A 22,752-nucleotide genomic window follows, 5' to 3' on the forward strand; every position below is an offset into this window, starting at 1 on the left:
GGTAAGCAAGTCCCTCTAACTTGCTACCTGAGACGTCTAAGCTGGAATAATGGTTCTCACCCCCGTGGTCTGTTTTCCTTGCAATCTAAGTACTTTCCGTTTTGAGAAAAGGAGGGTGGTATTTTGAGTTTTCCCAATTTAAAGGAAGAAGGAGTTAGGGAGATTTAAACAGTAAAAATTAAACACCGTCTGAGCGCAGACAAGCAATACAAGAAGATCCTGAGCAGAAGTACTGTGCAGCTCAGATGCTGCCCTGCCATGTGGGAGGTGACATGAAAGACACTTGCTTCACTGTGTGCCACCTAGGTGATGTTGGGCAAGTACCCCCTGCCTCCTCTTCTGCGGAATGAGAATAGTAACAACCTGTCTTACAGAGTTATTGTTAGGATAAAGATCAAAATCGTGTAAAGGAGGACGGAGCAAGCCAGGTGCACCGTGAGGCCCTGCACTTCTGTTCCCGTGTTGGCAGCATCGGTTCACGGTTCACAGTTCCAGAAGTTGAGATCTGCGGAGGCGGCAGGGAGGAGAGGGAACACAGTGAAATGGAGTGGGGGGTTGGGAGGGGGCGGGGATATGTGGGCTGTCAATCTGCCCTACATGTTGCTGTCCATGGACATGCCTGCAGAGCAAGGAAACAGTATTTACACAGCGTCCCTGGAAGCTGCTTGTTTTGAATGGGTGCTTCAGGCAACAGCCAGATAAACCTTTTTGAGCATTCACAGGGGTAGGGATGGAAACAGTGGGGAACAAGCCAAGCATCGTTCCTAAAACAGAAATAAATATTCGTTTCAGCTAATGTCTTCTTTTTCCCTGCAGCTAAAAGCCTTTCCTGGTCTTGCTCATCATAGGGCCGAGGACGGTGGTTTTAACAGCATAATCTACAGCTGTGATGAAAGCGCCAGATGCGGGCACCAGGCTCCATTATCTCCATCTTTCTCCATGAACTCCGAATACAGGATGTTTTCTTTACTGGCCAGCCAACTGATGAACTACCCAATCACCGCTCTCGGAACTCTTCCTCCCACCCCTTATTTATAGCCAACCCTTGTAATCCCCGCACCCATCCTTTGTCTGACCCCAGCCTCAAGTTCAAGGATTTCTGGAGGGCATCCTTTCCTACCTTATAAACCCAAGTAGTCCCGCGTTCAGCCGGCTGCCTAGCCTGGCTGCTTCACCGAGGAACTCACCGTAGGGCCGCGGGCGAGCTTGTAATCTGGCCCAAAGCAGGGAACTGACGAGCTGGATAGCTCCTGCGTCACCTCCCTCAGCATCCTAGCTCCACCCAGGCCCCGCCCCTAGCAGGTGGAAGAGGCCTTCCCAGAGTTCCTGAAAGGCATTCCAGACGCTTGCATCTCTGGCCTGGAGCCTGCACGCCAACCCGGCATTCTGAGTGTCTCTTCACTCTAAGACTTCTCCAGTGCTCCTTTTCTGCATCAACCCCTACGAACGTCATTTACCGCCTCTGTCAGTCTCAAGCAGCTACCTAAATGTAGACCACCGCTGGGTAGCACACCTTTAATTTTGCCATCTTCTGGAACGATTTTTAAATTAGCATACAAAAGGTTTCCTACTGACATGTTCATAAACCTCGTTTCTTGTATCGTTTCCTTATCCCTTTCATAGTCCAATCCAGTCTCATGACCTACACTCACACAGACGGGTAGAAAACTTCAAAGGCCCACCTATGAGAGAAAATGTGCATTTGTCCTGCATGTGGCAGTGGCAGGGGTGACTAGAAGTCCTAAGGGGCCCTGGTGACAGTGCTACCTCTACTATACCTTTCCTTGACCCTCTCAGGGTCCCTGGAGGTTCTGAGAGCTGTAAGCATTGCTTCTAAAGTTCACCAGGAGAAACCATACTTCCAGGACAAACCCGGAATTTATTATATTTTGTGGTGCCAGTGATGGGACCCAGGTTCCTAACCCTGAAAGAAAGCAAGTAGGCACCACAAAGCCCATCAAACAAGTAGGACTGAGTCCTTTGGGGAAACAGTGAGTTCCATGATGAGGTTAGAATTCAGCTCTCGTCTTGCTACAGCTTGGAGCAGCAAAGCCATTAGCATTTTAAGGCAATGAAGAGAGGCAGGGAGACGTGTGAGAGGGCTTTCTGTGGAAAGCCAGGCAGCCTTCCCAGTGGTTTTTCTTCCCTGGATGCTTTTTGTTTCAATCAACATGACAAATAGCCTGCTGGCTCCAGGTTCAAAGCTTAGGATGGTACACAATGTTTATTACTAATGAATGCTGTTTATCCTCAAGTTTTCTTCAAAATTGGTCAGTTATATTCAACCTAAGATTGGAAAAATGGGTTACTACATCTTGCTGGCCGTGTAGTCGCTTGAAACATAACAAAAATGTCTATAATTCACACTGTGCTGGAATTTAGACAGGGTATGTAATCCTTCATTCTGCTGACAAAGTGCTGAGAGAAAGAAATTTTATTTTGGCACACAACTGCTGAGATTTCAGTACATGATTGTTGGTTGCACTAGTTTATGAACACACAGTGAGTCAGAACAGGACGGTGGGAGCACATGGAGTCGGGATAAACAGTAGAACACACAAGGTGTACTGCTCAAAGGCATAGCCCCAGGGACCTACTTCCTCCTCAAAGTTCTACATCAAAACAGTGCCACCAACGAGGTACCAAGCTCTCAGCAAGAGCCTGTGGGTAACAAGTTACATTCCAGCTCAAATACAAGAGTTTTTCCAGGTTGGTCTCAAATGATCTTCACTTAACCTCAGCCTCCAGAGGAGCCGTGACTACAGGCACGTACCAGTACACTTGACTAAGATTATATTTAAAATAAGGCATGACACATATATATCCTATACTTGATGATTCTCAAAATCATACATCAAGTTCTCAGTGACCATAGGATGTTGCCCCCAGGAACCTAACTTTAGTTCTTTGTGTATTAAAATCTGCTCATTTCTTATAAAAGAACAAGTATTAGGTTTTTATACTTAAAAACGATAATTCTTGAAGTTACTGTTCATACCACTTTTAACTTTGGAAAGCACAAATGTATACTATTTGATCATATAGCCTATGAAATTAGTAACAATCTTCATTTCGTATAAAAAAGTGAACACAAAGATGAAACCACATTTTAAAGCTTTTTCAACTCCCAAATATGAAATGATCTGGAATTTTAAGTGTCAAGGATTTTGTAGAATTTTTCATTTTTAAAATTGAGATAAGAGCTCCAGATCCCATGTCTCCAAATCCTGAGTGTTAGTTTTACAGGCATACTCCAGGCACTAGACACACTAACATCACAGAGGAATTCCTAGTATATGCTGAGAGTTCAAAATGTTTCAAATTTGTTTTTGTTTTTCAAGATAGGGTTTCTCTGTGTAGTTTTTTAGGTGCCTGTCCTGGATCTCACTCTGTACGCCAGGCTGGCCTTGAACTCACAGAGATCCACCTGCCTCTGCCTCCCGAGTGCTGGGATTAAAGGCGTGGGCCACCGCCGCCAGGCATGTTTCAAATTTTGAAGCACTTGAGCTTGATGTTTTAAGGATACTCAACCAGTGAAGCCTATGAAAATATTCCAAAATCTGAGATATTTCTCTTCTTACCAATTTTAGGTAAAGGATCCACAATCTATTCCAGCTATACCTAAAATGCATGGCTAGTCTGTTTTGATCAGATAAATATGAAGTTTAAGACTAGAGAGCTTTAGTTTTTATGTAAACCATATACTAGTTCTGGGGAAGGATTACTAAGGAACATAGGAAATAACCTTGAAATAAACAGAAATCTTGGGGCAGAAGAGATCGTCTGCGGTTATAAGAGCACTTCTAGCACTTATTGCTCTTGTACAGGACCTACATTTGGTTCTCAGCTCTACACAGAGGATCCGGGTTCAGTCTCCAAAATCTACATAGAGGCTCACAACCATCCAGGGTATCCAACCCTCTCTTATCTCAGAGGAGAACAAGCACACGTGTGTTATATTTACATGGGTTTACATACATAGATGCAGCCAAAACACTCACACATATAAAATAAATCTAAAAAAAATAGCCACGCATCTTCAAATAGACCCTGGCAAAGCAAACTCAAGGTCTTGAAGTTCCTCTCGCACAAAAACACACACTAATAGTGTGTGCAATGCTTTGCACCTGAAACATAACACTCTGAGGCAAGACGTTTTCCAGAAGTTATTTTTAATGTGTATGCTAAATAAATAAGATTTAAGCAGAGGATAAGACTATCAGATATTTATCTAAGTAAAATGTACAGAGGTACATTAGCAATTCAAATTCTAAAATCAACCACCTTCATAGGGAAAAAAACCTTGATTAAAAATTTTCCTCTGCCCCAAACAGGGATAAGTACTAGCAGACTTCTGAGGAGTTAGGTCAAGACAACAGACACAAATATAACTCAAGACATAAGATTGGCAGGGCAAACCATTCCCTTAATGTGGTAGATTTGTAATGGACTTGGAGGAATGACCAAAACCAAGCACAACTTCCTATCAGGCATGCAAACCAAAAACCTGTCCCTCTTTTAAATAAATCTAGCCAACAGTTTTTTTTAAAAGTTAATTATAACCTTTGCTTCAAGAAATCACAATGAAGTTTAAATGCTTCAGTAATAAAGAAAAACAAAACAGCTCTACATGCAAGTATGAAAATCCATATTCTTCCAGCCAGCAGTGAGACTGCTTCAGAGAAAAGCTGCTTAACAAGCATCCTTAGCTACACACTAGCACACAATTACCCTGCAAACCATCCCACCAACTGCTAACTTTATAAACACTGATGCCAAGTAAGACATTTGTCATTTACAAGTCTACAGGCTTACTCGTTGGTAGGAGTTGAGTCTTTCCAATAGGATTTTTGGGAGAACCCTTGTACCAGACCCTTTCTTTTTCTGATGGTTTCCTAAGAACTCTGTTTTTTATTCCGGGAGGAAAGGCTGTATTATTATTTACAGCAAATTTTAATCTATCATGATTAGTGAGATCATCCAAGGGAAACTTAATTTGGCCATCAGATTTGCTCTCCTGTTTACAAAGTCTAGTAGTTCCAAGAGAAGCATGCACAGGATCTGGATGTCTCTTAACTTTTGAGAAAGATTTAGAAGTTAATTCAACGCTTGATTTTGAAACTGCATCATTTGACTTATCACGTGACGTAGACTTCTGTGCTTCGGGACCTAATTTAGCACATGAAACAGAGGAATCTTTCGATGTACTTTCTACACATGAGGGAAGAGCACCATCACAGCTCACTGATTTTACCAGAGGAGAAGCTGCATCACCAAAGAATGCCAACTTCTGCCTCACAGGCTGCCTGCCATACTCCAACAAAGAATTAATTCTTCTGACAGACTGACGGACAGGAGTACGCTGAAATTTCAGAGGTGACTTCACTTTTGTTCTGTTTGCTTCATTTAGAGAAAGTTTATTAAACCACTGTATGTGATCAGAAACCTTGCCATGCTCCGTCATTTGTAAACCTCCAGGAACCGCATTATCACATTTTCCCACCGGTGACCGCTGCTTAGCCAGTCTCTGGGGCTGAGGTTTTGAAGGGACTAGCACACTGCATGCACTCTGCTCTAAAGAAGAGTGAGCCTCAGCTTCCCCAGCAGCTTCACACGCCATGGAGTTCTGCTCCACCACGGCCTCATTCCCCGCTGGCTGAGCATTTAGTTGGTTCCTTGGGGACTGTGGTCCCTTCGTTTGCTCCTGACTGGGGAATTCTTGCAGGATCAAGTCAGTTTTTGGCACTTCTGACTGGATGTCTTCTTCATGTCCCCCCTTCATCTGAGTTGAGTAAGATTCTACGCTTGCTTCTCTGCCCAATGTTGGACTTGGACACGATGAGGAATCTCTTTCTGGAACACAGTCCCCATCTTCCCCAATGCAGTCCCTATCATCTCCCTTTGGTTCTCTCACAGTCACATCGCTGGCTTCACTTTCTTCCCCTGTGTCTGTGACTGAGGACTGCCCACGATGTATCAGTGTATGAAGATCACTCCCAGCCTCGGAAAACGCTTTCTGAATCTTTAGCAAGGTCTCGGAGGTCAGGTTACTTTCATCTCCACTAAGGGAACTCCCCAGCACACTGCTGTCAGGTTGACTGTGCAAGGTGGAAGGTCTGAGTTCACAGGACACAAGTGGTGAGTTGTCAACAGTATTGTCGGGCTCCAAAGAAAAGCTCTTCACCTCAAGATTGCTCATTACTGGAGAAGCTCCGCTTGCACCCATGTCTTGAAAACTTGAATTGCTGGGTTCTGTCCAAGACATCCTGGAACCTGCTCCATCCAGTCCATCTGGAGTTAGTAAGTGTTCCTCAGATTTCCTCGTCTTTTCTGCATCTAGAATAAACCAGTTGATGCTTTGAATACTTCATGTCTTAACTAGTTTAAATGTAATCTAAACGTATGATAAGTGAAGGTATTGAGTATTATTTCCAAAACACTGAAGATAGAAATGTCCAGTGTGGACATTTACAAGCATCCTCCAATTGTTGGCAGAAAACTACACTGCCACGTCAAATATTTTCACCATTCAAATGAGAACTTTAAACTTCTGGAGCACAAAATAATATATTTCATCTTAAAGAAACAAACTAAAATTTTGAGTAAAATTCTACAGTATTGTGTAAATGTACCTTTCTTTAGCAATCTTTCATCAATATCTGGGCTAAAAAGCAGGCCTGTTTTTACAGATTCAATCCTATTTTTTAGACTCTGTTGATTCGCTAGTCGTCGACCAACATTTTCATATCTATTGATGACAGAACATCCATTCTGTACAGAAAAGAAAATTTGAAAATGGTTTAGTTAAGCAAATCCAGTTAATTAAAAAATTAAAACCAATTAAGTATTAAAATCGGCAACTTAAAAAGGCTTATATAATTGAAGGATAACTTTGTAAGAAAAACAAATATTCTTGTCTGCTGGTGAAATGATAAACTTAGGTGATATTCTATAAAGTAAAATAAAAACAGCATAATATATTCAGTATTATAAAAGCATAAATTCTTGTATTTTGTTTCTGTGCCTGTTTACAAATTATATGTCTGCGGGGGCGGGGTGGTAAAAATTTTGCCCTCATAGTATCTACATTCGATGATGAGATATGGATGGAAACAGTACATTAGATCACATCAATATAATATGGGGTCAAAGTGATATGGAGAACAGTAAAATAGTAAGGAGGACATGGCTGGTGATGGTGGGAGAATAATTTCACACAGGGTGATGAGAAGATAAAGGGCAAGAACAACAGAAGACTTGTGCGCAACCGCATTTTAGGGCGAAGTTAGCAGTGCGGCCTCTACAGCTGGAGCGAGTCAGGAAGGAAGCAGAGTGAGGAGGCGGAGTGCCAGGAGCAGGGCTCAGAGATGTGCTCTGGGAACAGAGTGTATGGAGAATGCAGGTTAATGTAGGAGGCTGGGGCTTCAGTCAGAATAAAAATATCACTGCAGGGTTCAGAACAGAGCAATATGACAACTTGCATTTTAGAAGACTGTTTTTTGGGGAAACTATTGCAGAAAGGGTAGAAGCAGGCAGACCCGCTAGTAGATGAACTGCAGTTATCCAGGAGAAAAGACAATTGGGGGTAGCTAAGAGCAGAAAGTAAGCAGACTTCTCGAACAGACAAGATGTGGCCCACGAGATGTGAGTGAGGAAGCAAGAACGTGCCCAGGCTAGCCCGACCAAGTTGTTGGAAGAGCACGCCGCACAACTGCAATGGGCGCAGCAGGGAGAAGAGGGCTGCAGCAAGGACGGTGTGGACAACAGGTTTTGTCTAAACAGACATCTGAGAAGGAATAAGCAGAAACCAGAGTTCAGTGCCACAACACGTGTTTAGCACAAAAAAAGACAAACACTCCCCAAATCTAAACCAAATCAAACAACAAAAAACCCTGCAAGCAAAGACATCTATCAGTTTGCTTTAGAGAGTACTGTGATCCAGAGAACTTACTGTGGATGTCTAACTAAGATGAGGCTAAAGGAGTGCACCCCACCCCTGATGAGAGCAGTTCTATGGAGTCCTGAGATGAAATGTTGATAGAGAGCAGTAGTGCATGGTTCATTAGGAAGGCAAGCGTGAGAGGGTGTTTAAGTCTACAATTTAATGTTACTATGATGTGTTATGCTAACAGATTAATAAAGCCATAAGCCACTACAATGTTCTTAATAGTGAGTGTGAATAAGAAATGCCTATAACAATAGATAGGCACACCTCTGCAGTTATCTATGATGGCATTTCCAGAGATTATTAGAAGAGGGTTCTGGCCCAATGAATGAATGAATCCATTAATGATTCATAATCTGACAGCATTACTGGGAAGTGGTAAAGATGGGAGCTGGAGGGAAGGATGCGTGCTTAGATCTGGATGGTACCCACCCCGACCCCAGCCCCTTTCTGCATTCCTTTTGTCTGTTTCCCAACTGCCATGATGTGAAGGGCTTTATTTGCCACATTCTCCCCACCAGGATGAGCTGACACTTCTAAAAACACCGACCAAAGGGATTGCTCCTTTGTGTAGCTTGTTGGGTATTTTGTCTCAGGACAAGACACTTACCGAGTCTCTGTTTTTTCCCAGGCTAAATTTCAGGCGAAGAGATCTTCGGACCTTTTCTTTACGACTGACTTTAGGAGAGAAGCAGCCTGCTTTTCCTGACTCTACCCTAAAGAGTACAATTTAAAACATCAGTTTCTGGCATAAATATCAGAAATTCTTGCAAGATAAAAATCTACTTAGTCAAAAAAAATCATATTGTTAATAACTAAATAATTTTTAAAATGACTGAAATTTTAACATCTTACATATAAATGCATATCTGTATATGAAAATGATTTATCATTCTTAGTCATTTATAAACCAGGATCATTAGAACAGACTACTTGCAAAAACTAACAAAATGTAAAATTATACAATCAACATAGACCAAGATTTCTTATCAAGGACAGTGAATTCAATTTAGTATTTTTTTGCTTCTTTTGTGATGGTATATGAAGGGCCTATAATGAATAAGAACGTATAGACTGAAGAGATTGAAAACTATGATTAAACAATATATAACTTTTGGTAGAATGACAGCACACACCACCGCTCACCCAGTGAGAAGACATGTCTTGGACAGATTACCTGTAAACTTTTTTGCTCGCAATTCTTTTACTTCGCCTTAGGTCTGTACTGATCAAGTGGTTTCCACTCATGGCGATGGGAGAGAGTGAACTCTGCGACGACCCATCTGGGCTCGTATCAAAGTGAACTATAAAAAGAAGGGCAGGTAATGCGTCACACACATTTACTTTTCAAAGTATAAAACTGCAGCAAGTAGGTTTAAGTTTAATTTCTACATCCAAGCTGCAACAAGAAACACAATTTCTAGTTAGAGGTTTCAGGTGTCAATAACTGACTAAAAAGGAAACTATTAATCTCCTATTTAACAGTTGCCAATTAAAGGTTACATTACTAATCTGCTTTAAACAGTAATAAGAGAAGGGTATATCCTGCCAAACTTTGAAGAGCAAGCTGTGGAGACAGTAGAAATTGTCTATCACTTACTAAATGGCTTCAGACTCTGGAAATACAGTTCCTTGGTGAACATAAATATTACTGTCAGGGATTACTAGAAGTGGGTAGGGATATATAAATGAAAATGTCATAGTAAAACCCATTATGCATAATATATGCTAATAAAAAACTTAAAAAAATTAAACTATTGACAAATTTTGAATGTGAGCATTCAGGATACAATTGCTAGCCAAACATGTACCAGACAAGTATAATTTGCCAATAATTTTTGTCAACCAAACAAAAACTGCCTAACCCATTCATCCCTGCCAGGTTCTAGACAAGTAATTTGTGTTTACAACAATGTTCAATTTCATTATTATACCATGCAATCTGTTAAAGAAAAAAATATTATGGAGAAGGTTACAGAGGTACATATACATTTGACTTATGTCCTAATCATATGCAGTAAATACAAACTGTCAATTCATTATTGACAAAAACCTACAAAGTGTCCAAAGAGGTCCTCATGGGTTTGTTTAGTCACAAAAATAAAGAATGATCTTAGAGACTTCTGCATGCATTAGGCTAAGAACATTTTAGAAGTCAATATAACACACCCAGCCGGGCGGTAGTGGCGCACGCCTTTAATCCCAGCACTCGGGAGGCAGAGCCAGACGGATCTCTGTGAGTTTGAGGCCAGCCTGGGCTACCAAGTGTATAGTGGGTAGCCATTCCAGCTTGGATCTGGAAGTTCCAAGCCCCATTGAGACTCTGGCAACTGTCACGCCTACGAGGTGGGGCGAGGGGAGGTGCTGGAAACCCGAGAGCTGGATGGGCGAGCGCTCTCTCTGGGCACTCTCTCTGCGCCTGGACCCTGGACGGTGGAGATTGACTGTGCAGAGCTCCAGAGAACACCGCTGGATTGCTATACACCTTCCCCAGACCCCCGCAACCTATCCATTCCTTCATTTGTAAGTCATCCACTAAATAAATCTTCCTTTTAACTACGTGGAGTGGGCTTTATAATTTTCCCCAATACAAGTGAGCTCCAGGAAAGGCGCAAAGCTACACAGAGAAACCCTGTCTCGAAAAAAACAAAACAAAAAACAAAAAACAAACAAACAAAAAAATAACACACCCAATGTGACTTAGTCATCTTGAAAACATATGTGGTCACAAGCAGCAGTTAGAGTAGGCAGAATAATGTAAATGAATTAGACACAAAATTATAAATAGTACTAGTAGCACATGAACTGTAGATTAATGTCTTTATACACTGAGGGGAAAAAAGAGGGTCTTTTTAATCTTAAATGTAGAAACCAACCTACTTTCATACTTACAGATATATTTTATTGATTAGTGACTAAGTAAGCAGACCAAAGAAAGATGGAGAGCTAACAGCAATAGAATTACTGCTGAAGTTTCACAATGAAAATTCACTGGTGATTCAAACTCAGACTCAGTTCAGAATAACACAAGAAACGTTTCCACTTTATGAAGCAGCAACAGAAGACTACAATTGCCAATGGCCACTGGACTAAGAAGCCTTCCGATCTGGATAGGACTGTAAACATCACACAGTATGGAGTTTCTTTAAGAGTTTAAGTCTCCAACCTGTGGTCACTGAAGGTGCCACAGATGGCGTCATGAGCCTTCCTGTCGTTCTACTGTAACAAGCCCCAACAACCTGTGAGGGTTCTTCCTTCTGGAAAGCCACAACCTGCTACTCTGTTCAATTTAAGCACAGTATGAACCCTCAAAAGAAACTAAACCAAAAGACTTTGGGGAAGAACTCATCCGTCAGCTCTTGTGCTCAAAATGAAATACTCAATAGTGCCTGAAGCAAACAATTATTAAAATCTATAGACTCAGATTCTGTTTTAATGTAACAAATTGATATAGGGAACCCCTAGGTTTTGGGTTTCATCCCTAGGTTTTGTTTCATTTCACTTTTGGTTGATGATAAAGTTAACATAAGCCAATTTATATTCTGTTGTGTGCTAAAAGAGTAAGTAAGAATAAACTAAGTCTAAGACTATGGCAATAAAAACATATATTCAATAGCTAATAGGATTTTGAATGTCACTGAAATGAAGAGAAACAACAAACATCTGAAACTATATGCTGATTACCTTGCCCCAAGTTTTAAGGCTTTTGTAAACCTACTTGAATAACACTATAGACTCTGGGAAACTTCTAACTTTAGCTATCTGAAGATAACAATAGAGCCCTACATATGGATCCTGAGGAAACAGGACCTAGTATGTCCAGTCACATAAAACCTGAGCATCCATGCCATCCGCAGAAGCCCAAATGCTCGGTTATTTACCATAACTTCACTGGACTTGCCCATAAAACATAAACACTTTATTTTTATTAAATTGGTGGTTTGTTTGTTTGTTTGTTTGTTTTTTAAAGAATATGAGATCTTATAAAATACAGAAATTTGGAAAAATGTGACTTTTGCCTCTTGTGAGTGGTATTAATCTAAGTAGTTATTTGTTAAGAACAGGCCCTCATGTTAATGTTTACAACCCAAATGATAAAGATTCTCTTTGCTACCTGATACTGGTGTAGAATTGCTGCTGAAGAGATGACTTGGCAACAGCTCAAAGTTCAAGTTGTGTTTGATGGACTTCCTTTTCTTACTTGAGAAGGCATGAGAAGACTCTCCTGGCAGTTTTCGCTTAACACTTGGTGTGAGAATCAATGGTGATACAGAGGCCTGGGCTAAAACCACATAGAAATGACTTGTTTCTCCATACAGATGGTAACAGACAAAAGCTTTAATTTCTTATAAGCACTATTATTTAGAGGTTAACAAAAGAATGTGAGAGATACATTTCCATGATCCAATATTACTTAATTAACATTCCGCAATTATTTAAAATAAAAATAGCAAAGTTACAAAGAGGCAAGATTTTTTGTTGTTGTTGTTGTTGGTTTTCTGTTGTTTGTTTGTTTGTTTGTTTTTGTTTGAGATGGGGTTTCCTTACTATGTAACCAGATAGGATCTGGACATGAGATTCTTCCACCGTGTTCTCCCAAGTTCCTGGGTTAAGGACCAAAGCAACCATACTGAGTTCAGCAAGGTTCTTAAAAAGCAGAAGTAACTTAAAGTAAATAGAGCAATGGACATATATAATACAGATGAAAGAACATAAATACAGGGAAGAAAACTACATTCAAGATAAAAAGACAAAACTAACTGCTATTTGCTTCTCATAAGTAAGTGTTCACTAATTCATTTCACTGAAAAACAAAACATCATGCTCTCTGTATTGGCCAAATACATTTGCCAGCAAGCAAACCAGTATAAACATTAGAATATAGAACGAACAACTTTCTTATTCTGATACAAAGTGAAGTTGAGCCATTTTCAAATGCTCTGACTTATAAGCAATTGAAAAATCATGATTAAGATTATTTAAAAATGAGGCCAGGCAGTGGTGGCACACGCCTTTAATCCCAGCACTTGGGAGGCAGAGGCAGGAGGATCTCTGTGAGTTCGAGGTCAGCCTGGTCTCCAAAGTGAGTTCCAGGAAAGGCACAAAGCTATACAGAGAAACCCTGTCTCGAAAAACCAAAAAAAAAAAAAAAAGATTATTTAAAAATGAAAACAGATAAAGAAATGCTAACCTTCTTACAACTTTGAATTCATCACACTCAATGTAACTAGTAATACAACAGTATACACAGTACAATACTTCTAAGGAAATTAGTACTGAGATTTGATAATTAAATTAGGCAATTATTATAATTGTTTTACACAGCACTAAAGACATTTTTATTTAAATGTTTATATATAATGAACACCTACCAGCTCTATCTTGTTGAGGTGTAACAGAAGGTGTTCTGCTAGATTTAAGTCTATTTAGTGCTCCATTAACAAAATCTGAAATGCAAGGTATATACAGTTACATAAGCAATTAAAATTAATATAATCTGCCTTATACCAATAATAAAGATGACCCATGTCTAAGAAATATTTACATTTGTGCCAGGAAATTTTATATAGAACTGTGTTCTAGAAGCCAAGAAGAGGAAAGAAAACAATCTACCCTACAGATTTCACAGTGCAGCTGACACTATAGACTGGCCTCTAGAACTGTGATTTCTAAGCCAACCAATTTGTGTCCTTTGAAATTGTGTCCTGCTGAGACACAGTAGTCCCATGAAAATAAAAGAGAAGTAATAAAAGGAACCTACAAAAGTAGCAAAGAAAGAATATAAGAAAGCAATAATTAAGCCAAAATATTCCAAAAGCAATGATACTCCAAAAGGAAAGAAATCAGGTGAGGAAATGGCTCAGCAGATAAAGTGCTTACTGTGTAAGTGTGAGGACCTAAGTTCAAATCCCAGAGCCCCTGTGAAAGCTAGGTATGGTCGTATACAGTATCTATAGTCTCAGTACTCCTTTGGGGAGACTGGGAGGCAGAGATAGCGGAGTCCCTGGAGGCTCGTGGGACAGCACAGCTAACCTAGAGTGCACAGCAGTCAACAGGAGAGCCCGTCTCAAAACAGGGAGAAAGCAGGACTGACTTCCAAGGTTGTCCTGATGTCCCCATAATTACCCATGCACATGTGCACAACACTGGGGGAAGTCTCCCAAGGAAAAGGGATGGCCTCGCCCTTCCTGACCCAGAGGAGCCAGGAACTACTATCACAACAGAACTTTGGTTCATTTTGAATCTTCTTCAGTAGCATTTCCTACACTACTGACTCCACTCCTCATTCACAACTAAGTTCTTCAAAGATCTGGCACCTGTTGCCATACCTCTTACCATTCTACCTCCAGGTGGCAGTTCTTCAAATCAGAGAAATTTACAACATACTTCAATAATGTCTACCTCAAATTATAACCCTCCAACATTTAGCCAGTACCCAGGTATCAGTCTGTCTTTGGCCTGGCCTCTAGTTCCACATTATACCATCAAATGCACACAGAGAACACATCACTCAAAGCACACTGATCTGTTCCTAGGATAGACTTGTGTCTGTTCTACATTTCTCAACTAGTACAGAATGTAAGTTTTCTGCTCTGTCACTCAATTTCTCTGTATTCTATCCATCCTTCAAGTAGACCCAGGTTGAGGGCTGAGGATACAGTTCAGAGGCTCAGTGCTTGCCTAGCCTATATGGAGCCCTAGATTCAATTCCCAGCACAATAAATAAGGCTTAGTTTGACTTCCTCTTTGACAAGTCCCTGGTGATTAGAGTCCAAGGACTCTTCTGTTAAAGATTTAAGCACTTACTATTAGGTTGTATTATCTTTTGAACTTCTAATATGCCCGTGTTTCATTTCTCCAACTAGGCATCCAAAAGACACATACCACAACTAATGCTGACGTTTGCATTTTAGATACAATCTGGGTACCACCCTAAAATGAGACCATCTATTACCTCCAACACTTTGTCTTCTTTTTCTCTTACATTCACCAGGAGTTTCATATTCTCCTTCTTCAAAGCCTTCCAGGGATGGAGTAGTACAGAGACCATCAATACCTAACATGGCTGGTATCTTTTCCAGAATAAAATCTGGCACACGTCCTAAATGGAAATGTTCATAAGACAATTATTTCTTCTTTCCTCCCTTCCCATCCCAAAGTATAGGTAATAATGTAATCCCTTTCTAACAGCTGTCTTCAGTTGGAAGCCAGGATCTCCCTCATTTAAATAAATCCTACTATTTGACAATGCAACTACCTCTTACCAATATCCGATGCACAATCAATAAGAGTCTGTACTACTGCTGCCTGCAATCGTAGCTTTTTCTCTGTGTTAGCAGACATCTTCTCATGGCCTTCACTTGTCTGAAGAAGATTCGGTGCAAATATTACTGCAAGATTGCTGCTGTCCATTTTATTCTCACTCGCCCTGATGACAAAAGGTTTTATTAATGACAAAAGGGTAGAACTACAGGAAGTTAAACTAACGTACTGAGTACATTTACTTCAGCTGTCACCTGTATGTAAAACAGCCCTCACCTACCACCCACATAAGGGCTGCAGAAGGAAGGACAAAGGAAAGGCGGGAGAGCACTAAGTATGGCTTCTCCATAGTGTCTCCTAGGCAGAAGGCCTGAGTTCCAACCTTAGCACCACAAAACGAAAGAACACAAGAACCTAAAATATATGGTCTCATAGGTTTAAATATGCCACACTAATCAGTTCACACTTTGTCCTTTCAGACTATGTTTGTTTACCTGCTTTTTAGAGCCACACATAGAAAATGAAGCATGGAAGGCAGTATCAATTATAAACAAAACAAGTGGGTTCACTGACAGCAGGAAGAGGAAAATTAAGACACACAATTCAAAGGCTTTAAAACCACAGCAACCAAAATCCATCCAGTGGACACTGAATCTTGTAAATACCAATAAGCCCTTAAGGCATCCCTAATCAAGAATCTAATGATGTAAAGTATTAAATCAGTTGGTATACTATTTCTTAAATTACACAGGGTATATTTCCTATAGTAAAGACTCATTAAATTTTTTTTCACTCCAAATTAAATTTATTAACTACTAGGAACATCTTTAGGTAGCTGAACATCTTAGGTAGCTCTTTCTCAAGGCTTTTAATTAATTACCACTTACCTAAGAGAAACATTCTTGAGAAAGTTAAAGAAGTATCTTAATATATCAGCTGTAGGATTGGCCACCAGACAGGACAGCAACAATGTAGCTTGATTCTTCTCCTCTGCCCCTAACTGTTGTGCTTTGAACAGAGCTTCATGCAGATCAGCCGGGAGCACAGGCTCTGGCAGTTCCCGGAAGAACTGCTTAAGTAGACCTGCAACATCACAGGGAAGTGCAGAAGACAGGCAGGCTTCACCATGGTCCAGTTTACTCTGGAAAGACACAGGAATCTTGAGCATTCTAGAAGCGCAAGTATATTAAATACAGTAATGGTTATCATATCTAATTAAAAAGGTTCTCCCAAACCTTGTTTAAAATACTAGTCCTTTCTAAAAGGCTAAAAATAATAAAGCTAGGTTTTCTTTCCATATAGCACAAAAATGAAGAGCACAATTTGAAAGCATGCTGTATTTTAAAAGCAGTATGTAAATAACTTACAATTGCTTTTAGAAAAATAATTCAACTGTAAAAATCAAATCAGGAACAATACTAGTGAAAAAGTAAAAACTATGCTTACCTTTAGTGCCTTTAGACGGATAACAGATCCTGACTTCCTAAAAAGCCCTTCTGTATGAATATGCTCTTCCAAAGATGTGCATGCATCAACAAGAAAGCTGAAAGAGAAGTCATGTTCTTTCAAGGGTCCAGATACACACCTCAATAACCTCATTTTACTGGCAAATACATAAGCAGCCTGTTCTAATGCCAAAATCCGCTCGATCCTTGCAACAAAATATTTACTTGTTCTTCTCCTTGCTTCTAACTGTTTCTCTAAGGTCTATTCCTCTACTCAGGGCAGCATCAATGTGTGCCACACCAGCAAAGCTCCAGGAAGAACTGACAAAGGGTGGCAAAAGAATGAAGAAAAGACAGACACAAAGAGCTGGGGTCAGGTGGACTAGCCCCCTGCTCATGCTCAGTGTGTTTATTATATAGACCCGAACAGGGAGGTGAGGTTATTGCATACTGCTGAACAAGCATACAGGGTTACTACACACAGATAAACAAAAAGGCAGGATTTACAGTATACAGCTGGATCAAGGAGGCAAGTTTAGCTACTCTCCAGAGGAGCAGTTTTTGAAGAACATCAGTTTTCATTCCAGGTGGGGTGGAGGGCTATAGTGGACATTTTCTTAACACACTGTGAACACCTGTCCTCAGTCCCCCAAAGAAGGCTTTGCCATTTCCCTCTGAGCCTCAGCCTGTAGGAAGGTTTTCCATTTCTCCATAGGGTCCTTGACATGACTGTGCCCATGTGAACAGCACACTCATTAGGACTTCACACACTTCAGGCTTTCTCTGTTTAACACAAATGTGTCCTATCAAATCCATATTCTTTTCTACCTCTCTTCATAACACAAGACTCGCCTTGTTTATCACATCCCCACCTCTACCTAACCCTCGACTGGACACACTCATCCTCACTACTCCATGGACACCAATGCCCTTTGTCTCACCAAATCAACTGTCAATCCATTGTCTCCTGGTAAGGCTTAACTCATCGACACATGACACATCCAACCGCTCCCCTGATCAAAAACGTCCTTTTCACCATTCCTCAAGTTTTTTTGCTATCTCCCTAAACTGTTCTTTCTCAAGCTCCTTTTAAGTTCCTCCTCTTCTACTTAGTGTCTCCATGTGGAATGACTTTGGGCTTTGTTCAAAGTCTTTTTTGAAGACAAAGTTCTGTGTGCCTAGACTGGCCTCACACTTGCTGTGTAGCCAGAGTGACTGTCAGTCTCCATCTGCCAAGTGTTGGGATTGCAAGTATTCACCACCATGCCTGCCTGGCCCAAGGCCTTCTCTACCCATGGTCTCTCCATGGGTGGTGACCTGGTACAGTATGCATAGCTTTACATAGCTATCAGCCTACATTTCCCCCAAACACACCAAGTTTTCCTCATTCTAACATTTTTTTCTTGGAAAAGTAGACTCCTTCTCTGTCCTTATAATCATTCTCATGTTAAGGGGTGAAGGTTCAATTTTACCTATAAACTGATCTCAACAATGTTAACATTAGAATCAACAGCTGGCACCAAAAAATTAGGAAGTATGCCAGCTACACGAAATGACAGAGCTGTACTGACACTGAGTGCCCGAATGTCAGTCCTAGAGGAGGGTGAATGACAGCCAGCTGTTTTTGTTTACTTACAGCAGTCCAGAGATTACAATAAACTTCAGTCATTACTCCTGGATCTAAGACTCTAAACTGCTAGAGCAGCAAGTGTATGATGTGTATGTATGAGTGAGTGTACCACAGCACCCACTGTGGAGGGCAGAGAACAATTCTGTGAAGCTGGGTTCTCGCCTTCTACCTTTATACATGGGGCTGGCACCAGGCTTATGCTGCAAGCACCTTTACCCACTAAGTCATCTTATTAGCCCGATGTTTTTATTTTTTATAATAGGTAATGTTCAGAAATGAAATAATGGGGTTTTAAGTAAATGTATGCATCAATCAAGTATTTTTGAAACCTTTGAAACTATTTTTAAAACCCGTGTGAAATATTCTCTTCATTTTGAAGACTGCTTACCTTGGAATGTGTCCATATTCTGGAACAACTGAATGAGGCAATGAATTAAAAGGAACTCCAAATATCTTACCCTAAAATGACAAACACAGTCACTCAACACAGTATTAGGCATAAAATAAAATCTTTAACATTCAGCAAATAAAGATCTTAGGAAGGAAAACATTATCAGAAATTAACTCCAAGCTATCAATCAATACAAAACAATTATTTGAAGTATATTTACTAGCAAGTATCTCCTACAAGACATGAAGCTAGATTTTTTTTTTTTTTTTGAGTACAAAAACACCAAGATAAAACCATTGCCTTCAAATAATCTTGTTCATTCAGCCAGTCTTTGACCTCATTATGGGAAACTGATACAATTAGTGCTTAATTCTTAGACCAAATTTAGTCCAAATATTAACACCTCCCCATGCTCTACATTTCTTCAATGACCTTATTTATACATTTCTCCAGTTGTCCTACTAATTCACACAAAAGACTAAGTCAGTTGGTAAGTAAAACACGAAATGAACTCCTGTCACATTTGAGTCCTTCCTAGAATGCATCAGATGTGGGTATTTTTAGACCTTACAACTTTCCCATGCTGTACAGCAGAGTGCTTTTCAATTGTGTCCTGAGGTACATAAGGCCAAGACTGTGAACATTTATGACAATTTTCATCAGCTACCTTGAGACTCACTTTAAAGAATACACATTCAGTTTACAACACCAAGGATCCCACTTGTGTTTTGGGTGGTTTTCGCCACTATCTTCCTACGTGATTGTGAGCTTCCTAAAAACGTGCCACAGAGCATGGAGACTGTGGCTTTCCACTGGATTCAAAGTCAAGCAGTATACATCTGCAGACTCAAAATTGAATCAGTGTCCCCAACCTCATGCTGATTTAGTTCAAACGTACCTGCTCTCTGTAACTGCTCTTCAAGTACTTCTGACTGAGATCAGTAGGCACTATTCATGATTATTTGAAGGCAGTGGTTTTATCTTGGTGTTTTTGTACTCGTGATTCAATGCAATAATGAGATTTTACTAGTCCCCTTTCTATCACTTGGCTTGTTCTGACAAATATTCCAAGCAAAAAAAGACCACCCAGTCAAGAACAGTTAGAAATCAGGTTCCCATTGGCAAGACTGACACTTTTCAAACCCTGGCTTTTCTAACATTTAGCTGTGCAACCTTAATCGAATCATCATAACATTCTGTCTCTTATGTCTGAATCTGAATCTTATGTCATCGTGTTACAGAAAGAATTGTATCTCATTAAAATATGTTACTAGCATTCATAGCTGAATTTATACTACGTAATAGTTAATTAGGACATGGATAATTTTCATAGTTGAATAGGTGGCAAGCGGCAGGTACTGTGTTAGACCTACCTACAGAACTTACCAGGAATTACCACTTTATAGAATAAGGAACTGAAGCTTAGTGAGAACCAACAAGCAGCCCACATTCACAGTTAACTAACTGTAAAGCAAGAGTCAAAACTCTGGCCTGTCTCTAAAAGCAAGTGTCCGGATTTGTCGGTTAAGGAATGAAAGAAAAAAAGCAAATACCTATACTGAGGATTGTGGAAAGACAGTTTTACCAACCCAAGTAACCACTGTAATTTTTAACCATAAACAAACATTACATGGGTGTGGTGTGGTGACATAGCTCTAATCCCAACACTACGGAGGTGAAGGCAGCTTTAGCTAGTGAGTTCAAGGTCAGTCTGGGCTACACAATACTCCTTATCAAACATCAAAATTATGCAAATTAATTTTATTAGTTTTTGTCTTCAAATACTACAAAGTACTAATAAATTACCCACATACTTTAAAAATGACTTTATAATCAGTTCTTCACAATGAAAGTCTTGATTACTCAATAAAGAGTAAAATCTCACCCCAAATTCCCACCAATAAGTTCAAAGAGGGGGGCAGGGCAGTGAGATGTTTTGGTGAGTAGAGTATTTGCTGCCGAGCCTAACAACCTGAGTTTGATCCCCAAGCACATGTAACAGGAGAAAACTAATTCATGCAAGTTGTCCTCTGACCTCCAGATGCATGCTCATGGCATGAATGAGCTGTGCACACACAAAAGTAATTGGAGGGATGGATTTTGAAGCTTTAGAAATATGCACTCAGTGACAAATCATTAAACACACAAACCTTCAACTCACTCTCTATTCTCATTTTGCTTATTAAAAAACCCATAAAAACCAGGCTTACTTCAGTCTAGGGCTGATGTTGGCAGCTAACATTTATACTGCTAAAGAGACCAGGAAGTGTGATATGGTCAGGCAGCAGGCCTCTTTTCTTAAGTTGCTGAATATAGAAAGATCACATGAAGCCTATTTCTAATGCTTAGGCTGAGTTTCTCATGATTCGTTTTGAAATGCCCTGACTGCCCAACACAGTCCGGCAGAAGGTCGTTTGTTTCCCTCCCCACATACTGCTTGTTCAAAACACAATTATCAGGTCAGTAGTACAGCGTTTAAGTTGAAGACCCAGGATCCCATTCCTAGCATCGCAAAAATAAATCGGCATTATAAGGAGGCGCGTTTGATCGTCACAACAGAGAGGCTACTGACATCTAGCATCGTTCTGGTTCAAAACGGCGCTACGAGAAAATAATGCAGTTTTCAATGCTGAAAAGTTTCTAGGGGAAAAAAAAAATCCTTAAACATAGACAAACGACCACACAGGTTGAATCTGACACTTGTAACCACGCGTCTTTCTTATCCAGAAAAAACGAGATGTGTCCCTGCCCCTACACGTTTTAACTTACCCTTATTTCCGTAGCTGCAGTTTCGTGTCTCCTGCGATCACACTGCCCGCGGCCACCCTTGACTTTAATGCCATAGACAGCCCGAAGCTGCTGCAGCAGGGCCAATCTGACCAACCTCTGATCCCACATCCCGAGCACGTCTCCCACTCGCCGAGGCCGACTCCGGGTCCTGACTTTCGTTTGCCACCAAGTCTTCCAATTTCCAAACACCTTCAGGCTTGAGCTCGGCTCCGCTGCCTTCCGGCCCCAGGCCCCGGCCACTTCCACCGCTTTCCTTCGATCCTCTATCCACTTCCACAGACCTTCTTCTCTCCGGCCACACTTCACTCGTTTCACTTCCACCGACCTTCTTTCCGGGTCACTCGGCCCTGTCAGCTACTTACACACACCTCCCTTTCTCCTTGGACTCTTCCGTTTCCTGGGACCCACGCCTGCTGCTGGTTGCTCACGCTTCCGGACACTTCCACCTGTCCTCTTCCACGCAGGATGGATGGCCTTGACTGCTCAGATCTTTGAGATGGAACCGCAACCTTAACCCCGTCCCTCCAGCCGGGCCAGCCGGCTGCTCGGGGATCCCCCCCCGCTCCAGTCCCGGTCCCCGCCCGGGCTGGTCCCTGCCGTCACCCCGTCTCACACGCCGCCTCTCCCTTAGCCCATCAGCCTGCCTGCGGCCCCCCGCCCGCTAACGCTCAGTGGCTCGGTTCATGCCTCCGCCCCACCTTCCCGGCACACATCAGCACCGCGGCGACCGCACCTCGGCAGCCCCAGCCCAGCTTGAACGCCAGCGCCAAACGGCGCTCCGCATCTGATTGGCCCGCTCCTGTTTTCAAAATGAGGACCTCCCCCCCTCTCGGGGTGGCCAGGACCTGCCTGTCTGAAAGGTTCCGGCGAAGCGGCGAGCACAACGGGCATGGTGTGCAGGCTTAGGGAATGCGAAAGGAGAGTGAGTTCCACATTCTCTTTGCGGGGAAAAAAAGATGCCTAAAGCGTGTCTGAGTATATTTGCTTTGCGCTTCAGACAATATACCTCGGGGATTCGAATAGACACCTCACTCGTCCCCCCCAACCCCCCTCGCCTCCCCGTTTACTTTCTCGGCTGAAACTGAAAGACCTGTTACCTAGAAAACCGCTTCTACGGAAGCCGGGGTGAATCAGCTTTAGTTAATAAATCACAAACGCCGGGTGTTGACACCCGGCACCAAGGTCCTAATTGGGAATAGGAACCGTGAGAACGGGTCCTTACTTGGAAGACTGATGACAGTGTTAAATTTTCATGCATAGGTAGTTAAGTCCGACAGAGGTGACTTGT

The 22,752-nt window shown here is 41.3% G+C and overlaps 2 protein-coding genes across 4 annotated transcripts in view; both read right to left on the bottom strand.

The window, feature by feature from the left end:
• Scg5 (secretogranin V) overlaps window positions 1-1,296 on the bottom strand; it is a 44,529-nt gene extending 43,233 nt beyond the window's left edge. Inside the window, exon 1 of one of the 2 annotated variants that reach the window (XM_042275913.2) lies at window positions 1,188-1,296. The gene's annotated coding sequence lies outside the window, so the exon portion shown is untranslated. Of the gene's footprint in view, window positions 1-1,120 lie in introns of both variants that reach the window. The other variant, XM_016002393.3, reaches the window with a different exon arrangement.
• Window positions 1,297-2,420: 1,124 nt separating this feature from the next.
• Window positions 2,421-22,250, bottom strand: Arhgap11a (Rho GTPase activating protein 11A). 2 transcript variants are annotated; one of them, XM_076570316.1, is made up of 13 exons: window positions 22,163-22,203; window positions 21,444-21,953; window positions 18,672-18,742; window positions 16,655-16,751; window positions 16,096-16,349; window positions 15,211-15,374; window positions 14,901-15,047; window positions 13,318-13,392; window positions 12,060-12,227; window positions 9,123-9,249; window positions 8,556-8,661; window positions 6,633-6,771; window positions 2,421-6,336 (listed from the first exon to the last, which is right to left on the bottom strand). In XM_076570316.1, the coding sequence occupies exons 2-13, from the start codon at window positions 21,570-21,572 to the stop codon at window positions 4,796-4,798; spliced, it is 3,018 nt and encodes a 1,005-aa protein (XP_076426431.1). In that variant the 5' UTR covers window positions 21,573-21,953; window positions 22,163-22,203; the 3' UTR covers window positions 2,421-4,795. The 2 variants fall into 2 exon arrangements, with proteins under 2 accessions (XP_076426431.1, XP_076426430.1); XM_076570315.1 differs by having other exon boundaries at window positions 21,444-22,250.
• Between the last annotated feature and the right edge of the window lie 502 nt (window positions 22,251-22,752).

Source organism: Peromyscus maniculatus, chromosome 4, assembly GCF_049852395.1.
Source record: "Peromyscus maniculatus bairdii isolate BWxNUB_F1_BW_parent chromosome 4, HU_Pman_BW_mat_3.1, whole genome shotgun sequence".
Classification (NCBI taxonomy): Eukaryota; Metazoa; Chordata; class Mammalia; order Rodentia; family Cricetidae; genus Peromyscus; species Peromyscus maniculatus.